Raw genomic sequence first — 17,930 nt, forward strand, 5'->3', positions numbered from 1 at the left:
TCTGTGATTCGGTAGTGCTGAGCATCTTTGCATGCAACTTTTTACATTATCCGCAAAACAGCCGCACAAGCAGCTACTGCTGATTAATGCTATATGCTGCATGCCTATATTCAGTGTGTGACTGCAGGTGGTTTCCGGGAAAACGCTGTAACATAGTATTTTGTATGCAGATACAGCCATTGCATTGGGACAATCCCCCTATCACCTGACAGTGGCGCTTGAGGATCAGGGATATTAAACAGGTTTAAAAATCCCGTTACCTGCGTCTCAGTGGTTATAGGGACTATGCTTATTTCTCTTATCTCGACAGATCGCCAATAATGATTGGCTGCCAAGCAGCACATCCAGTCAGTAAAGTGACCAATTCCCTTACAGTGCTGCAGTAAAGTGACTGACTTACCACAGGTTCAGCACTTTACCTCTTGCTGTGGATGTGTGATAGAGACTACAATTGACATACACAAAGAAGCAGCAAAGTAAACCAGAGAACAGAACATGGTATAACAGAACAAAACGTTTCACACCCTAAGGGGCGATCAATGTAGAGAAATCTGACCATTCTAATAATCTCTAGTAGGTCAGTGTCAGCAGCCACCATGGAGAAACTGCTCCTGTGCAGGTTGATGGTCATCCTTGCACACATCTATTATATCAGAAGAATGTTGGGAGTGTCACCTATGAATCGTGGCTATCACAGTGCACACAGCAACATTGAATCGGTGTCTGACTGCATAAGGTGGGCAGCACCGATGAAGTCATTTTATAACGCTACATTTACATACTGTAGCTTACAAACTTTAAAGTAAACACCGTGTGTAAGTACAGTTGTGACCTCACACATCGGAGTGCCTTTAAGTCACATGGTGAAACATAATTGGTGCCACATTGATGCTCCATCATGGGTAGCGCAGTGTACGTTTTCCTAAATACTGCATCTTAGTCGCATCACAGCTACATACTTTATAAAGCGGATGCTAAGTTACAACTTATGATGCAAAGGAATTGGTACAACCTCTGTACAAAGTCACAGATTAAGCATAATGGAATGTGGCAGGAGGAACTGCCACGTACGCTCGAATCCGAGATTAGAAACTTGGTCCCACACAGAAGTACAAGTACCACAAGCCCCAGTGGTCAGTCTAAGCTTGCAGTGAAGTTTTGTTGCTTCTTGTTGTTTTAGCTGTGTGAATAAAATGCAAATTTTGATAAAAAAAAAACAAACAAACAAAAAAGGTGCTTGCACAGCTAAGCCGCACGGACCATGGCGCTGGGTTGTTTGGTATGTCTGAACAAAGGTGAATGAGGTCAAATATGTATTTAAATGTCATAGTACCTTGTCTTTTAGGCAGAATGTTCCAGGTGCTCCTGAAAACAGAAAGCGGTTCTTGACTTTTAGTTTCCCAAGGTTGGCGACCAGTAAGTTGTTAGATCTGGAACTCTCTGGTATGAGGAGCACAGGGGCTCCAGCTTCGATGTCCAGCAGGATACGGGAGGCCCGCTGAGCCTGGTCTCTAACCTAAATAAAAAGAGAACAAATAGGAGTGAAGAACCATGGTTCTCTTTATTTAAGTCCTGCAACAAGATTCCGATTTCCGCCCACTTACAGCTTGTCCTTGAATGGCTGCCCTCTGCCGGCCAAGGACATCTTGTAGCTGAGTAAAGTGCTGGATGAAGGCCACCACCTCGGACTGGAAACGCTGAGTGTGGACATACTGCACAGAGGCCATCCTCAGGCTTAAACGCATGTCATAGTCTCTTATTAACTGGGGATCCGGAAGACCGTATCTGTGGAAGATTTAAAATGATATTAGTTTGAAGAACTGAAGATGACACATGATGAAGGAAACATCTGCTGATCCCCAGTTCATGAGTGGTATATAATCTGGGACATAATATATCCACAAATAACCTGTCTTATTTCAGTTCATAGCAGCAAACAATAAGAAATCCAAACAGATGAAAGGAAAAATGCCAAGCCTGATATAAAGATCCTACAAGAGATAACAAGAACAGAGAATTACATTTAAAAATACATTAATCTTACTTGATAACGTGGAATATCAGAGCTTCATCTCCGCTGGTGGTGAAGCGCTCGGTGTACAGCTCACCGTGTAGAGTCAGGTCGCTGAGTGACAGGCTGCCGATGCTCCCCTGTAACGCTAAATCCCCCTCTGCAGGGCGGTAAAGAGCAGAATCTGATTATTCACTGCATTACACCCCTACAATCACCCTTTTATCCATTCATGGAGACTTATTTAGCAATAACTGCAGCTTTGAGCTTGCAAATTCCTATAAAGGAAGAAAAGCTAATAGACTCAAATAAGGAATCCCGATAATGATCCTACAGCGGCAATGTATATTCCCATTGATACGTACCGTTGCCACTTTTCTTTTAATTAATTTGACATTTCTTTTCAAATAATAAATCACACATGTATATTAAACCATACCTCCCAACTTTGGCAGCTCACCAGGCGGGACGCTGCTGCTGCTGACAGCGTTTATTCCCCGCTGCTTAGCAGCTGACAGGGGGGACTCCCAACAGCCCCCCCACACCGCGGGACACTGCCACCCGCGGGTGGGACAGCGGGACAGGCCCTGACAATCGGGACTGTCCCGTTAAAATCGGGACTGTTGGGAGGTATGATTAAACCGTGCATTATTAATATGAGAGTGATGGAACTATATGAATGAATCAGGAACTAATGATGAAATAAAAACATTGGGTTCTATTGATAAAAAAAAAACCTCACACTGAAGAGAATACAATGTACAGTATAGTTCTGTTCCGGCAGCAGGAGCAGTTTTGGCGCCAATAGATACAGTCAGTAGGGGCTCCAGAGGAGGTGCTGCAGCACAGTCCAAAATATAAATGGGGGAACAACACCAGCTGTCAGTGAGTCAGTTTGCAATGGCAGTTGGTGTTTCTTCCCTGTTTGAATTTTGAATTGTTCCACAGCCCCCTCTCTGGAGTTACCAATGGATACAGTGAACCGGTAATCCATCTAAACACTGTGTATTAAGATTTATAGCATACAATTTGCACATCCCAATCGAAAGTTTAGAAACTATTCCCTAGCGCAAAATGAAACATTACATATAGGGGTTGATTCATAGGCCAAGAATAAATGCTGTGACTATACTCACCAATAATTTCAAGGTGGGAAGTCAGCTTGGACACCATCGCTTTGGCCAGCTCACTGGATGTATTTTTTAAGACCAAAGACAGAGAGTGAACCTTAATAGAAAAACAGATGGATTACGTCACTTCGGTCTTCTGTCTATCTAGGAATCTAATGGAGAACGGCTTTATGTAAGGAATTCTACAACTACTGCCAAAGAAACACTTGCCAAGTAATTACTAGTACAGCTGTATATCACACATTCATTTGGCGACAAGGAAACACCTTTGCCAAAAAGAGAGAGTGATGTGGATATAATATTGTCAATTGAGTATATCAAGAACCACTTTAAGATCATTATAAAGCACCACATTTTTTTTTTATCCCTATTGCATCATAAATGTAACTAGCATTAGTGCCATTTTCACATGTGTAACGCTAATTACAGGGTATATCAGTAAATGTAATGTTACTTATAGGATTTCTATATTTCAGTTAAATCCTTTTTTCTAAATCCGTTTGGCAGACACTACCGTGGGGTATACAAGGCACAGTGCTAAAATGGGTACGTGTGTACTAGCATGGCGCCCACGATATTTGGTCGCACACCATATAATCGCATGCCATACACCCGATGCACTGCGATACGATGCTATGCGATTTAAAATTGTATAAGCCCTCTATACAATATTTAATTGTATAAGCACCCTAATGGGGGCTTACAATGTTAAATGCACCCCTAAATGCACCCCCACACCACCCCCAGTAGGAACGTGAACCCGAAGCGTGGCGAGCGTAGCGAGCCCGCGTGGGTCAGCGGTACGCGTCCTCCGACCTTTTCATACCCCCACTATCCACGTCGGCGTGTAGTTGATTTTATATAGTGTGGCAAGCGCAGCGAGCCACCTAGCTCGAAGCGTGGCGAGCGCAGCGCGTCCCGCGAGAGGACGCGTATTACTTTACATGTATTCTGCGTCCTGGTGGGGGTATGAAAAGGTCGTAGGACGCGTACCGCCACCCCTCGAGGGCTCGCTGCGCTCGCCATGCTTCGGGTTCACGTTCATAGTGGGGGTGCATTTAACATTGTAAGCCCCCATTAGGGTGCTTATACAATATAAAATCGCATCGCATTGTATGGCATTGTATGCCATATACAATGCTATGCAATTTTAACATTGTATGACATTGGAGGACATCTCGTCCCATCGCATGCCTTATGGTCTGCGATGCGATGGGCGCCGTGATAGTACACAAGTACCCTAAAATGTATTCGTTAAGCATGCAGGAAAATGAGATTTTACTTAACATTCTCAAAACTGTATAGAAGGGGGGGGGGGGGGCTAAATTATGCAAATAGCGGCATTTTGCTAAGACAGGGGTGGGGCTTAACAACAACCGCTTACATAGGAGGCCATACTCGGATGGAGAACCTCAACCTATCAGGACTGGTGAAAGTTTTAATAGTGTGACTAACAACACCCCATTATTTTCATTATTCTTATTATCATCATTATTTGTATGGCGCCACAAAGGTTCCGCAGCACCTAACAATACATACATGAGTAAAAACAAGCAAACAATTAAATAACTAATTACAGTACAATGCAATTATAGATGTGAACATGGTAAATAAAAAGCAGTTGCATCAGGGCACAGGACACTGAAACAATGATCAGGGTGGCAGAGATATATACAGGATACTGAAACAAAACCTGCAATGCTCCCCTATACCCCAAAATGACCCCAAAAAAGAAAGTAAAAACAAGTTTGGCACCAGAACTTCCTCCTCTTTATTTCTCTTGTCATTTCCATACCTTGAGATCCATCTTTATGTTGGTATGTTCTTGGACGGAAGAGCTTGCATTGCTGTTTACCTCTGATCTCACCGCCTGCCGCGTGTCTGCCGGCTCTGGCTTCATAGCGTGATTGTCGGCTGTTGACCCAATTCCAAAAAAGTCTAAAATCACAACCCACGTCTGCAATGTGATTAATACATCAAGGCAGTTAAAATCCACATTCACACTCCGATTGACACAGTTGTACTTAGAAGAAAATTCTGGATGCTTTCTGTCCACCAAGAACACGCTTATGTGAACCAAGGAGTCATCAAAACTGTCTTTCCCACAAGAAGACTTTGATCTCTCGGAGGTAGGAGAGGGCGGTGGTGTTAATGGATACTCTGAGTCTAGATCTTCACTCTGCTTCTTACGAGAATTACATGTTGGTCTTTGGTACAACTGGAATACATTTGTGGCTTCTTCCATGTGGGAAGGAAGGGACCGTGGCATATCAGGATATTCCACATGAGACACTAAGGGACAAGACTGGGACAGATATTCCTTATGGGCCAAGCTTGTGGATTTTGGTGCTCCTCGTGATACCATCAAGTTCTTGTACTTTGAATCTGGATTTTTTTCAAGCAGGTCTTCCATGAGAAGGGAGCGTAACGCAATCTGTATAGCTAGAGTGTGTGGGTGATCTTTGCTGAACTCTATGTCAAAGTCTTGAAATTTTAAACTTACTAGGCCTTGAGCGCCGAGAGTGAGATCGCCACTCAACTGAATTTGTAATTCAGAGATGCAAAAATTAGCTTGAATTTGAGTAAACTGTTTTGACTCCGGAGTAGAAACAGACTTGTTTGATATGGACCGAAGGCTTGGGGTATTGAACAAGCGGTTCTCCTTCTGTTCGATCAAGATTTCAGCACCTTTGAAAACAGACTTGTCCGGCGTCACTGGACTGGAAGGGGTAGTGGGGCTTTGTGGCAATTTGTTCATATCTTCACTGTAAACCAGGTTATCAAGCGTCTGCAACACCTGCTCATAAACATGTTTTGCTAGGACCACCTAAATAAAAACACAAAGATCAAACACATGTTCAGAAACAACAATCTATAACGTACGTAGCAACAGACAATTCAACTGTATTTACAGCTTAAAAAAATTAAATGAAAAAAAATCCTGGGTTTTTACAGCTATACTAATAAACGTTAGTTACCTGAACGGGATTAACAAAATTTCCCTCGATCTTCAATATACTTCCCACCTCTATGGAATCCTCAAAGAATGGAAATGTCAATTCGCAGTCTCTCTCTAAAGCAAACTTCTCCATTTTAAATTGTATTGTAGTATTATGTAATATATGGAAAGCTGAAAATGAAGACACAGTATGAAACATTTGTAAGGAAACCAGTACAACATAACTATTAAACATGCTGCATACATTTTTAATATGTGCTTTTATGCTGAACTTTTACTGGTCAAGGAAAATAAGAGTTGCCAAGATCATGGCAGTACTGAGGTCTGGTTTGGGAACTGCTGCCTTAGAGGAATAATCCCCGCAGGATCTAGAGTAGTGGATGGAATCACCAGACTAGTGCCTCCTTAGTCCATTCCAATTTTCAGACAGGTTGTCCAGTCCAGCACAACCATGATACAAAGTGCTGAAAATTAGATATAAGCATAACCAGGTTCCCAGTAAGGTGGATAAAATTAGCACAAACATATTGAACATTTTAAATACCAAAGTCCTAATGGAGGCTCTATATGCTTCAGTGTACCTCAAATGGATGAATCATAAAATACGAATATTTATGAGACTACAGTAGCACAGATATTGTAAAGAGTTGCCAGAGAGCCCCCGCTCCATCCTTCCTACTTGTCAGAGCTGGCACAACCCCCCATTCATGCCCCAGCACCACTGCCGTGCCAACCTCATAACCCCCATTAGCCCTTCCAATAGGGGGAGGGAGCATAAATCAGAAAGAAGTGGAGATGGGGTGAGGGACAGAGATGAGAGATGAGGATGTCAGATGACAGTAGGGAAACAAAGATGAAAAATTAGGCTGAGAGACACGGAGGGGCACGAGGCGGCAGAGACACGGAGGGGCACGAGGCGGCAGAGACACGGAGGGGCACGAGGCGGCAGAGACACGGAGGGGCACGAGGCGGCAGAGACACGGAGGGGCACGAGGCGGCAGAGACACGCAGGGGCACGAGGCGGCAGAGACACGCAGGGGCACGAGGCGGCAGAGACACAGAGGGGCACGAGGCGGCAGAGACACAGAGGGGCACGAGGCGGCAGAGACACAGAGGGGCACGAGGCGGCAGAGACACAGAGGGGCACGAGGCGGCAGAGACACAGAGGGGCACGAGGCGGCAGAGACACGCAGGGGCACGAGGCGGCAGAGACACGGAGTGGCACGAGGCGGCAGAGACACGGAGGGGCACGAGGCGGCAGAGAAACGGAGGGGCACGAGGCGGCAGAGACACGGAGGGGCACGAGGCGGCAGAGACACGGAGGGGCACGAGGCGGCAGAGACACGGAGGGGCACGAGGCGGCAGAGACACGGAGGGGCACGAGGCGGCAGAGACACGGAGGGGCACGAGGCGGCAGAGACACGGAGGGGCACGAGGCGGCAGAGACACGGAGGGGCACGAGGCGGCAGAGACACGGAGTGGCACGAGGCGGCAGAGACACGGAGGGGCACGAGGCGGCAGAGACACGGAGGGGCACGAGGCGGCAGAGACACGGAGGGGCACGAGGCGGCAGAGACACGGAGGGGCACGAGGCGGCAGAGACACGGAGGGGCACGAGGCTATATCCAGCTACTCAAGACTTGGAATTAAGTAATAGATACATGCATTTCCATGCTTGTATGATGAGGAATAATGTTCCACTGACAGAATAAAACCATAAGAAATTATATGTAAAAAAAAATTACATGTCACCAAGCTTTACATGACATTAAAAGGTTGGCTGATTTTATATAAAAACCCAGTTCATAAGAAGCGAATACATAACTCCATGTGAATATGATACATATTTAAAACCTCACCTTGATTTTTTTGCAGTGATTCAAAGAAATCATTTCGGGTAAACTGCGTTTCTTCCTGGCTGCTCACACTTGCTGATCCCGATACCGGGTGCGATGATTCAGATTCTGAACATCGGAATTCCTTGTGTCCAGCAAGAACACTGCTGTTTAAGGAGTAGAGCTTGATGTCTTTAATTTCTACCTGTAAACGGTCACTTCTTGATTGGTCATCATCTGACACAAAGTTCTGAATAAATATTTGTCCTAAATGTCCAACTAGAAGTTCTGGGCTACCGGGACTGCGAGGTATTGACACAACTGGAGACTCTATGTTAATATTTAAAATAAGTTTAACAGTATCAATTTTAGAACTCAAAGGACGAACCCCATCATATTCATCTGCCTCATAATGCAGAGAGTCCCGGTGTTTTCGCGGAGGTTCAAATAAAGAAACTATTTCACTGTACTCAGCTGTTTTGGTGGCCAAAACATAAGACACCTTGGAGGCTGCGCTCTTCAGCATGTTCCGGAAATTGTCTTCTAGCTCATCCATTGATAAGGTCAACTCTTTCAGAAACTTGGCAGAATGGTTGTAATGCAAAGATGCCATTTTCAGATTGAGGGCAAATTCTTCTTTGGACTGCTCAATAAAGGTAAAGCTTAGAGCCTCCATTGGGATATAGTGGTTGTCTCTTGTGACGAAAATACTTTCAAAAGTTTCTGAGTCATTTCCTTGGCTTTCATAAGCGGCAATGTTGCCTATACTTATCACATATTTGTTTTTTGAGGACTCTTGCGCTAGGTCCATCAGCTGGAGGCAACCAAGAGAGCCGTTGACCGCAAACCTGCTTCCTAAAGACACATTCACCTTTGTTCCACCAATACTAGCTGTTGCAATTTTCCTTCCACAGCTTATTCCATCAGGCATGGCGATGGTCCTGAAGAGAAGAATGTTTAGTCTGTGGATGTCGATGGCTACTTGGAAGTTCTGCTCATACGTAGACTGGAAAAACTCCTGGTCACTGAAGCTGCTTTCATAGTCTGCTTTCAAAGGCTGAGGGCTGAGATCGTCATTGTCACGGGGGAAACACTTCTGAAGAAAAGTCAAAAGCTCTACCATTGTTTCTGGATTAAGAATGATGTCTAGATTATTGACCTGCACACTCATCACTTGCAATGAGCTGTCCAAATTCATCGAAGGGCATTCGGAACTCACAAACTGGTATTCAAGCTTTATGAGAGATTCCTGATCCTTTAAGGTGAGGTTTTCTGATGAATTGTATTTATTTTTTGCTAAGCAAGGATTTGACGGTGAAAGGTCTTTGGTGTCAGAGACCGGAGATTGTGCTCTGCTTTCACGTAGGCTTCCGGTTGGGGCATCTAAGCACAAGTTTTTGTGTGACGCCATTAGAAGGTCAAAGTCGGAGCCATAAGTTTGCATAGTGTCCACCATGAGAAGACCGTGGACCGTTAGGGAGACTTCTGCGTCATATGGTCTCTTTACAAAATGGGCATTAGTACCAAACACTTTGAGAAGTGAAATATAACGGCCGCAGCTTTCAACACCCAGCTGCATGTAGTTAATTTTAAACTCGCATAAGAGAAGCTTTGACTCCACAAGAACTTCTCGGGTGTGCTGCTCTAAAGTGATGATGCTCTGGGTAAGGTTCATAACAGAGTCCTGCATTCTTAAATGATTCTCGGTATCAATGAATATTTTTTCTTTCCGAAGAAGCATATTATCTGCCGCTCTGCTTTCAGAGTTGGTCAAGCTTGTGAAGCACTTTTTTAAAGCAAATATTTTATCCTCATTTATATGGATTTTTAAGTCTGGCAGAGTACCAGAAAGCACTGCACCAGGATACTGCGGGTCAGAGGTGTACATCAACCTACGCTCTAACTCTAAGTGGACATTGAACTTCTCCACGACATGAGTAGGCCCAACCTCATTGTCCTGAATGTGTTTCCAGTTGTCTTTTACATGTCCAACCATGATCTGCAAATCCTTAAAAGACAGCGAATATTTCTCATACATTTTATTGCTCAATAAATAAGCTTCCAGTTGTTCTTCGCTTAGCTCGCTCCCGCTGTAACTAGACACGTCCATCTCAGCCCCGGTGGCGACCTCCGGTGGAGGGCTACTGGTAGGAGTCGCTAGAGGGGTTTTGTACTCTTCATCACTTAGATCACTTTTTTCAGCCGATAACAGATCAAAAGCCTTACGTTTGCAATGATCTGATGGGAAGGGAGAAAAATGATGTTAATCTTTCATTCTGACCTATCAAGTGTGAATCAAGTATTATGCTTTAAATATATATTTATGGTCTAAAAGCTTTTTAACATTTCATCCTACTAATGTTGCCCATAGCAACCAAACCCATTCTATTTCTTATATATTTAGCACCTTCTATAAGATAATAGATAGAATCTGATTGGTTGCTATGGGCAACATCCCATTTTCAATAGAACTCCAATCTTCGTAAATGTACCCCATACTTTCTAAACATGAGCATCGATTCTGACACTTTTAACTACAAGCATTAAGCTATTTGATTTGATGATGAAAGTGCTCTACAAAATAATTCATACACAGTTTTTACTGACAATCATAGGGCATAATTCGATTAGCCGTGTTAAATTACGCATTATCAGGTACAATTGAATACCCTTCATTATCACTATTGGTCATGTGATGCATACATTTTCAACAGTACATGGGCAACTGCATTAAAAATACTGCCCATATGGATGACTGAATAATAGAGTTCAAAAAGTTCCTCTGCAGACTTTGGCCCTTATTCAGATCTGATCGCAGTACAAATTTGTTCTCAAAATGGGGAAAACCATGCTGCACTGCAGGTGGGGCAGATCCCCTCTACTCTTTTTTATAAACTTTAGTAAACTTATACCTAAGTGATGTCCCTCTATGGCCTCCCACATCTGCAGAGGAGATTTGCAGCCAGAGACAGAGCTCACTGCGGAGGGACTTTCTAAACTCCATGAAGTGACAGATTCACATTTTGAAAAATGGAAGTGTCTGACAAACAGGGTGTGGATTCTCATTGTGGAATGCCTGTCTAAAGGAACGTACACAATGTACACTTTTGCAAACAGACGATTTGGTCTATGCGATTTCCCTTGAACTCCCTGGAACCCAGAACCACCTATTTCACTATATTTCTGTGCAATTTTTACTCTGTAAGATTCTGACTATACTAGAAACTAGATTGTACACACATGGACAAAACTGACCTGCCTGCACAGTCTATTTTACTTGCAATACTGACCATGCAGGGGTGAGCATCGTCATCACAAGCTATATAGACACGTGCAAAATGATCTAACTATTCATCCGAGTTTGACTATATAGTCAAAATTGGAAGCCAAATTGCACCGTGTGTATGGCCCTTTAGGGTGGACGGTCAATAGAGAGGACACGGCTACATAAGGCAGGGCCAATATCATCCTGTGGGAAGGAGAATGGAGGCAAGGGGGAGGCTACACACAAGTAACAGAATGAGCCACACTATACAGTACTGGTGTCAGACTTCCTTTCTGCTAACTCAAGAAGATTCTGGGGTCACTAACACCCCTGTATGAAAAAAACATCCTGCACCCAAACTGTTACCTTGAGAATTGGTAAGTAAAATCCTCCCAAGATCCACGACTACTAGTACTGGATCCTTGCACAAAAAGTCATCAGGGAAAATGACCTGAGGAGCAGAGATATCAAGACGCAGCGTCCAGCGCCTACTGTTTTCCTGTGAAGGGACAAAAACAGATCTGGTCAATAACCTTACACACTTATTATACCATTCTTCTGGATACAGACAACTACACAAGAAGACTAGCCAAATTATACCGATGGTATATCAGGCGCAAATTATAAAAATTAAGTTAAATTAAATAGACAGTATATAATTTTAAATGTACCACAGCATTAATTGGTTACGGTGCTGCTCCCAACAATTAAACCAACATAACCAAAATTCAATTTAAAAGAGAGAGCGCACTTAATATATCAATATATTTAATTAATAAAAAGACACATTTTAAAACAATTCATTTGTGAATAGATATAACATGATAAATAAAATAAGAATCAACTTTAAATATCGCTCAAAATTTATCCAGAGGTCAAATGTCATCTATCTATAGCGCCAATGCTCTTACCCACTTAAGTCCTTGTATTGAAGGAGGAATGTGTATGTGGGGAGCCTCCACTGTGTAATTTATAACAATTGTGTCCAGAGATAAATTGTACCAATTTCTGCCTCAAATTGGTACAATATATTTTGAGCGATATTTAAAGTTGATTCTTATTTTATTTATCATGTTATATCTATTCACAAATGAATTGTTTTAAAATGTGTCTTTGGTACTTATGTAGTATCTGGGCTGCCGATTTTGAAATCGGGTCCATCGCATCGCATACGACCATATCGCATGCGATGCGATGGACCCGATTTTTCCATAGGATTCAATGTTAAAATGGACTGAGACGCTCGCCACAGGTTTATATCCAACTCCATGCCCACTTGGATAGTAGGGGTATGAAAAGGACCCCTTTTTCCCATTGAATTCCATGTTAAAATGGACTCAGTCCATTTTAACATTGAATCCTATGGAAAAATCGGGTCATCGCATCGCGTCGCATGCGATGCGATATCACATCGCACTGATTGTATGCCTTAAGTTAAGGCATACAATCAAAAAATCAGCAGCCCAGATAATAAAAAGACACGGTACTTATGTATTAATTAAATATATTGATATATTAAGTGCGCTCTCTCTTTTTAGTTGAACTACACAAGAAACATCTATGGACTTCTTTTGCCAATAAATACTGCTAAGCGGAAGTGCTGTTTTTTAAGAAGAATGGTTTTATATTATATATGCACATAAACACACAAAACAAACAACGGTATGGGGTCTTTCGGCAGACCGTGTCTAGGTTGACCACTATTGGTTGACAGCCAATTGGTTTACACATTAAAAAGGTTGACAGGCATTAGTCGACATGGAAAAAGTTCGTCAAAAGTTTTCATGATTATTTTTTTTAAATCGACTTTACATCCCAGTCGGCATAGAGGGAGAATATAACAGTGTCCATGTCGACAGACACAACAGAACTGTGAAAAACTAATTTTCATGTTGATCTATTGACAATGTCAATCTTTTTCATGTGTCGACCTTTTGACTGTTAACCAATAGTGGTCAACTTTTTGACCCAGACAGTCGACCCAATGACCCATAGCCCACATAATATAGGTGTATGTTTCTGCAATCAAACTTCTTGCTATTCACTAGAACGGATTCGGCATGAAAAGCCGGCGGTCGGGATCCCGGCGTTCAAAATCCCGAACGCCGAAATCCCGACAAGGGGGGACGTGGATCGCCCCCCCCCCCCCCCCCCCTTGCGGGCTCGCTGCACTCGCCACGCAGCGGGCCCGGTGCCTCGCTACGCTCGGCACACTAATTTATTCTCCCTCCGAGGGTGTCGTGGACACCCACGGGGGGAGAAAGTGTTGGGATTTCGGCGTTCGGGATTTTGAACGCCGGGATCCCGACCGCCGGGATTTAAACTGCATCCCCACTAGAACAAATAGTTTGTGTATATATACAAATAAGATCACATGTAAACAAACTTGTTTATTGAAAGTCCAAAATAATTAGCACTACCCCAAAATACAGGATAGTATAATACAGACTGTTGCGCAACAGTGGTGAAAAAAAAGTCCGTCCCCCATAAAAAACTGAGGGATAAACGTATGAAGCTTGGAAAAGTGGTATTTATCCCCATAAAGAACATTATGTGCAATGTGATAATGCTCCAGCCAATCGGCTTCTAAATGCCAATATACATATTGGAGCTGATTGGCTGGTGCATTATCACCTTTCACATAAAGTTCTGGGGATAGATACCACTTCTCCAAGTTCATACATGTACCCCTAATAACTTATGTTATAAAAACTGTGTTGTTAAAGAAAACAGCCTTGCACTATATAGGGGTGTTTTTTTCCTGATCTTTGGTCAACATCCAATTGATGAAGGAAATTGCCAAATTACATCGTAAAAGGAATATTCTTCCTGTTCAGACATATCAGTTTGTCTACATACAGTAGCAAAATAATAAAAAATAAACTAAAAGATAAACAAATGAGAGTTTATTAATTATTTGGTAGAAAGCAACTTGAATTATTATATGTTGAAAAGTGTAAATACAGATGGAGCGCCTCTCAGACAGCGCCGGGGTTTGCCAGAATCCTCCCGCAGACAATCTGGCGCTCCATCTGACTAGGACCGGGGGACACGAACTCTGCCCGTCTCCGCTTCAGGGAAATGGCCAGTGTTAGGGGGGTGCGGGAGGTGGGGGCGATTGACCGGGAGGCGTAGGGGACGCGCGAGCGTCTTGTGCGCGAGTGTCCCCTTCCGGCGGCTGACGATCTGACTGCCAGACTCCCGCTGGATAAGACCAGCTCCATTTATACTCCTTTAATAAATTTATGTTATTTCATAGTTAACACTAAATTTATTACATCAATATGAAATCTGTACTACATACAATAAGCTATTTTTTACTAACAGTTGACCATCACAAACATTGGGGCAGATTTATTAAGCCTGAAGTAGAGATAAACTGGAGATAAGGTAAAAGAAGAAAAAGCACTAGCCAATCAACTCCCAACTGTCATTTTCAAACACAGTTCATTGGCTGGCACTTTATCTCCTTTTGCCTTATCTCCAGTTTATCTCTTCTCCAAGCTTAATAAATCTGCCCCAGATTTTCTAGCATCTAAAAACCAAAAAATCTGTGTCACCAATTTGATACAGACACATTAAGATAAATAAAAAAAAACTTACAATAAATTCTCCAACCAATAACCGATCAATAGTCTGTCGAATTTCAGCTTTCGTTTGCATTTTTAGTTTATTGTATTGTCTTCTAGCAGCTTCTGCCACTCTTAGCTCAAGCTCTGACTGATATCCAAATCCTGAAATAACAAAAACCACAAAAATAATAGATCTGTACAAAAATAAAAAATCCAAAAACTTATACCGGTCTCATTGGTGAGGTGGAATTCATGTGAAAAAGATTAAAAACATGAACTACTCGGGGCACTTGGAAATAGAGATGAGCAGTTCGGAATTAATTGGTTCTTATCGCCAAAATTAGCGCAAGTCTGTCACATGTTTTGGATAGCCAATGAGATCCTGCTTTGAGATCCGAGTAAATCCACGTAAAACCAAACCTGCACATCTCTACTTGTAACCTAGGCTAGAACAATAATTAAAAAAATTAAAAAAAACACAGCAACAACTATGGACTCAAAAACCTTTAACCTAAAAAAACAGGTGTATATTTTAAAAAGGCAATCAATTTATATATTTCAAAGATTACAAATTAAATTTACTAATAGTACTAATAAATCTAGAACACAAATGTCATATGCAAAGAAAGGACACAGAACATCCACATTTACTTTCCTGTACACATAAAAAATACACCTTTTACATCTGAGATCTAAATGCAAGTCTGTCAGGAGCAACCTGGCATTTGCAATATGAAGCTCCCCTCAGCGACACGGCAATAACCTGGGCCGCTGATGGCACACAGGTGCGGGGGAGGAGTCACACAAGAGGTGTATCATCAGGGGGCGGGGAAGGAGCTGATGCTGCATCCTCCCTATAATGTAAACGGGAACTGGGTCGCTTGACCCTGGTTACCGTGCCCAGCAACCCGGGTAAAACCCTTCTTTTAACCCAGGTTGGCATGCTGGGTTACTGCATCCGGGTTTTCCCTTGTGGTGCTTTCACAACACACAGAGACACGGGTGGGCACAGCAACAACCCGGGTCAGACCTGGGTTATTTGTGCGGTGTGATAGGGGTATAAATATAACACATTCTGGGGGGGTATGCAATCCCAGATCACGGCTGTCGGGAGGGATCGACAGGCCCGTTTACGTTTTGCACGACAGCAAATTGGCAGGCAGGATTCAATGTCCCACCTGTCGATCGGTGAAAAGTGGGTGTGTCCGCATAAACGGCTGTGGACTGTCAATCTGCAGCCAGGATCACGTCAATCCACGTTCGTTATCTGTAGAACGGGCCTGACAGCTTCTAAAGTCGGGCCCTCTGCCGTGATCCCTCTTCAATGCTGTCGGTGAAGACAGCATTCAATAGGGATCCGCCGCTATTTCCCCCATCGGGAATAGTGGCGGAGCAGTGCATAACACCCATCCTGTTTAGTATTCCTTTGAAGTGAAATATAAAGCACAAGAGATGTAACGCCCTTTTAGTGCATATATAGCAGCTGATAAGTATAAACATGGCCTCAGCACAGTAACATCAATGCTATCTACTGTGCCACAGTGGCATCTTATAAACATCCTGTTCCTCTGTACAAATGAGACCCCCAAGGAGAAAGGAAAAGAGCACATCTGGGTGTGTTGGTCTGGGTACTCTCAGGGTTGCCGACCCTCCCGCATTTAGCGGTAGTATCCCGTTTTTTGTTCTTTCCTCCCGGTCTCCCGGGAATGTGTGGGATCCTCCCGTTTTTTTAGCCTGCCTGGTAAAAAAAAAAAAGTGACTTCACATGCGCAAGTCACGAAGTCCCGGGCAGACGTCTCGGCTGTCCAGCCGGGGATCTGTTGGCAGTGGCTATAGCGGCAGCGCAGCAGGGGGCAGCCATGGGAGCAGGAGCAGCAGAGGTAGCGGCACAAGCAGCAGAAGGCAGCGCCGCAGATAAGATGGTATGATAGCGGCTAGCTGCTTCCTGCTTCTCTCCCTCTGCTCCCCACTATTTTTTCTTTAATAGGGTTCCTTTAAAAAGTGCTACGGTACTAGATAAAAATGTAATTCCCATAGCTCCGCCCATGGCCACGTCCATTTTTTAAATGCCGCAAATGGGGTGGGGTCATGGGCGGAGCTATCCAAATTACATTTGAGAAGCTCCCACGCCCCCTAATTAGCTGCCTTCTCCCTGGTCTCCCGCAAAGTGAAGATGAAAAGTGGGTAAGTATGGTACTCCTACAGCCTCAAAGAAAGACATTTTACTGTAAGCATAAAAATGTTCTTTCCTTATTAAGGAGGACACCATTGATTTCACAAAGCCACTTTCAGCTCTATGGAGATCCAACAATGGCAATTCCATGCCATAGGGAGGGGGGAAGACATAGCACAGACCAAGGAGCGATGCAGTGGGAAGCCGGGGGAAACCAGAGGTGAGTATCCATGAGCTGGGCAGATGGGAGATCACTGTAGGCAGTAAGTGGTGAAGATAGGATGCTGCAGCCAGTGAGCCACAAGAAATGCGTCATACTGTAGCCCTGACACACCCCTAGTTCTGTCCCTAACTTGGTCAGACATGGATCCATAAATGAGACACAATGGAGATATAACCGACAACCACAACAGGTGTGAGAGAAAGGGTGGGTAGGGATATAACAAGACTTTGCACCTTACCTGAACTGTGAACTTTCCCTTTGTAAAAGAAGTCTGCCACCTTGGTAATTGCTTGCGGATTATAGATTATATTCAGTGGCCTTGTGCTCACTTCTAGTCGTCTCTCAAACACACTGTGAACTGGATTTCTCTCATATAACATTTTAAATACAGGGTCATCTCCTGCGGTAGCTGTAAGCATTGCATAACAAACAACAAAGAATGAATGAATGAATGTAATGTAATGTAATATGTAACACTGTAATCTGCAGGAAATCCCTGCTCCTCAGCACTATGGGCCAGGTTCAGCAAAGCAAAAAAGATTTAGTAAAGGAGGAGTCAATTTGAATAAAGATGAGAGTTCTATTGAAGAGGGGATGTTGCCCATAGCAACCAATCAGATTCTATCTATTATCGTCTTGAAGGTGCTAAGTAAATAAGAAGTGGAATCGGATTGCATAACATCACATTTTCAATAGAACTCCCATTTTTAGTAATACCCCTTTTACACCTACAAGCCGGGTCACACCCAGGATTTTGTACCC

General features: G+C 43.4%; 1 protein-coding gene across 2 annotated transcripts in view; it reads right to left on the reverse strand.

The window, feature by feature from the left end:
- VPS13D (vacuolar protein sorting 13 homolog D) overlaps positions 1 to 17,930 on the reverse strand; it is a 252,545-nt gene that overhangs the window by 205,768 nt on the left and 28,847 nt on the right. For both annotated transcript variants that reach the window (XM_083163091.1, XM_083163090.1), the window contains exons 16-25: positions 17,407 to 17,577; positions 14,804 to 14,934; positions 11,567 to 11,699; positions 7,960 to 10,173; positions 6,120 to 6,271; positions 4,937 to 5,968; positions 3,148 to 3,238; positions 2,045 to 2,171; positions 1,605 to 1,785; positions 1,334 to 1,516 (exon numbers count right to left, since the gene is read on the reverse strand). In XM_083163091.1, coding sequence (XP_083019217.1) covers positions 1,334 to 1,516; positions 1,605 to 1,785; positions 2,045 to 2,171; positions 3,148 to 3,238; positions 4,937 to 5,968; positions 6,120 to 6,271; positions 7,960 to 10,173; positions 11,567 to 11,699; positions 14,804 to 14,934; positions 17,407 to 17,577 — 4,415 coding nt within the window. The remainder of the gene's footprint in view (positions 1 to 1,333; positions 1,517 to 1,604; positions 1,786 to 2,044; positions 2,172 to 3,147; positions 3,239 to 4,936; positions 5,969 to 6,119; positions 6,272 to 7,959; positions 10,174 to 11,566; positions 11,700 to 14,803; positions 14,935 to 17,406; positions 17,578 to 17,930) is intronic.

The sequence above is a fragment of the Crinia signifera genome, chromosome 19, assembly GCF_055691185.1.
Source record: "Crinia signifera chromosome 19, ASM5569118v1, whole genome shotgun sequence".
NCBI classification, from domain to species: Eukaryota; Metazoa; Chordata; class Amphibia; order Anura; family Myobatrachidae; genus Crinia; species Crinia signifera.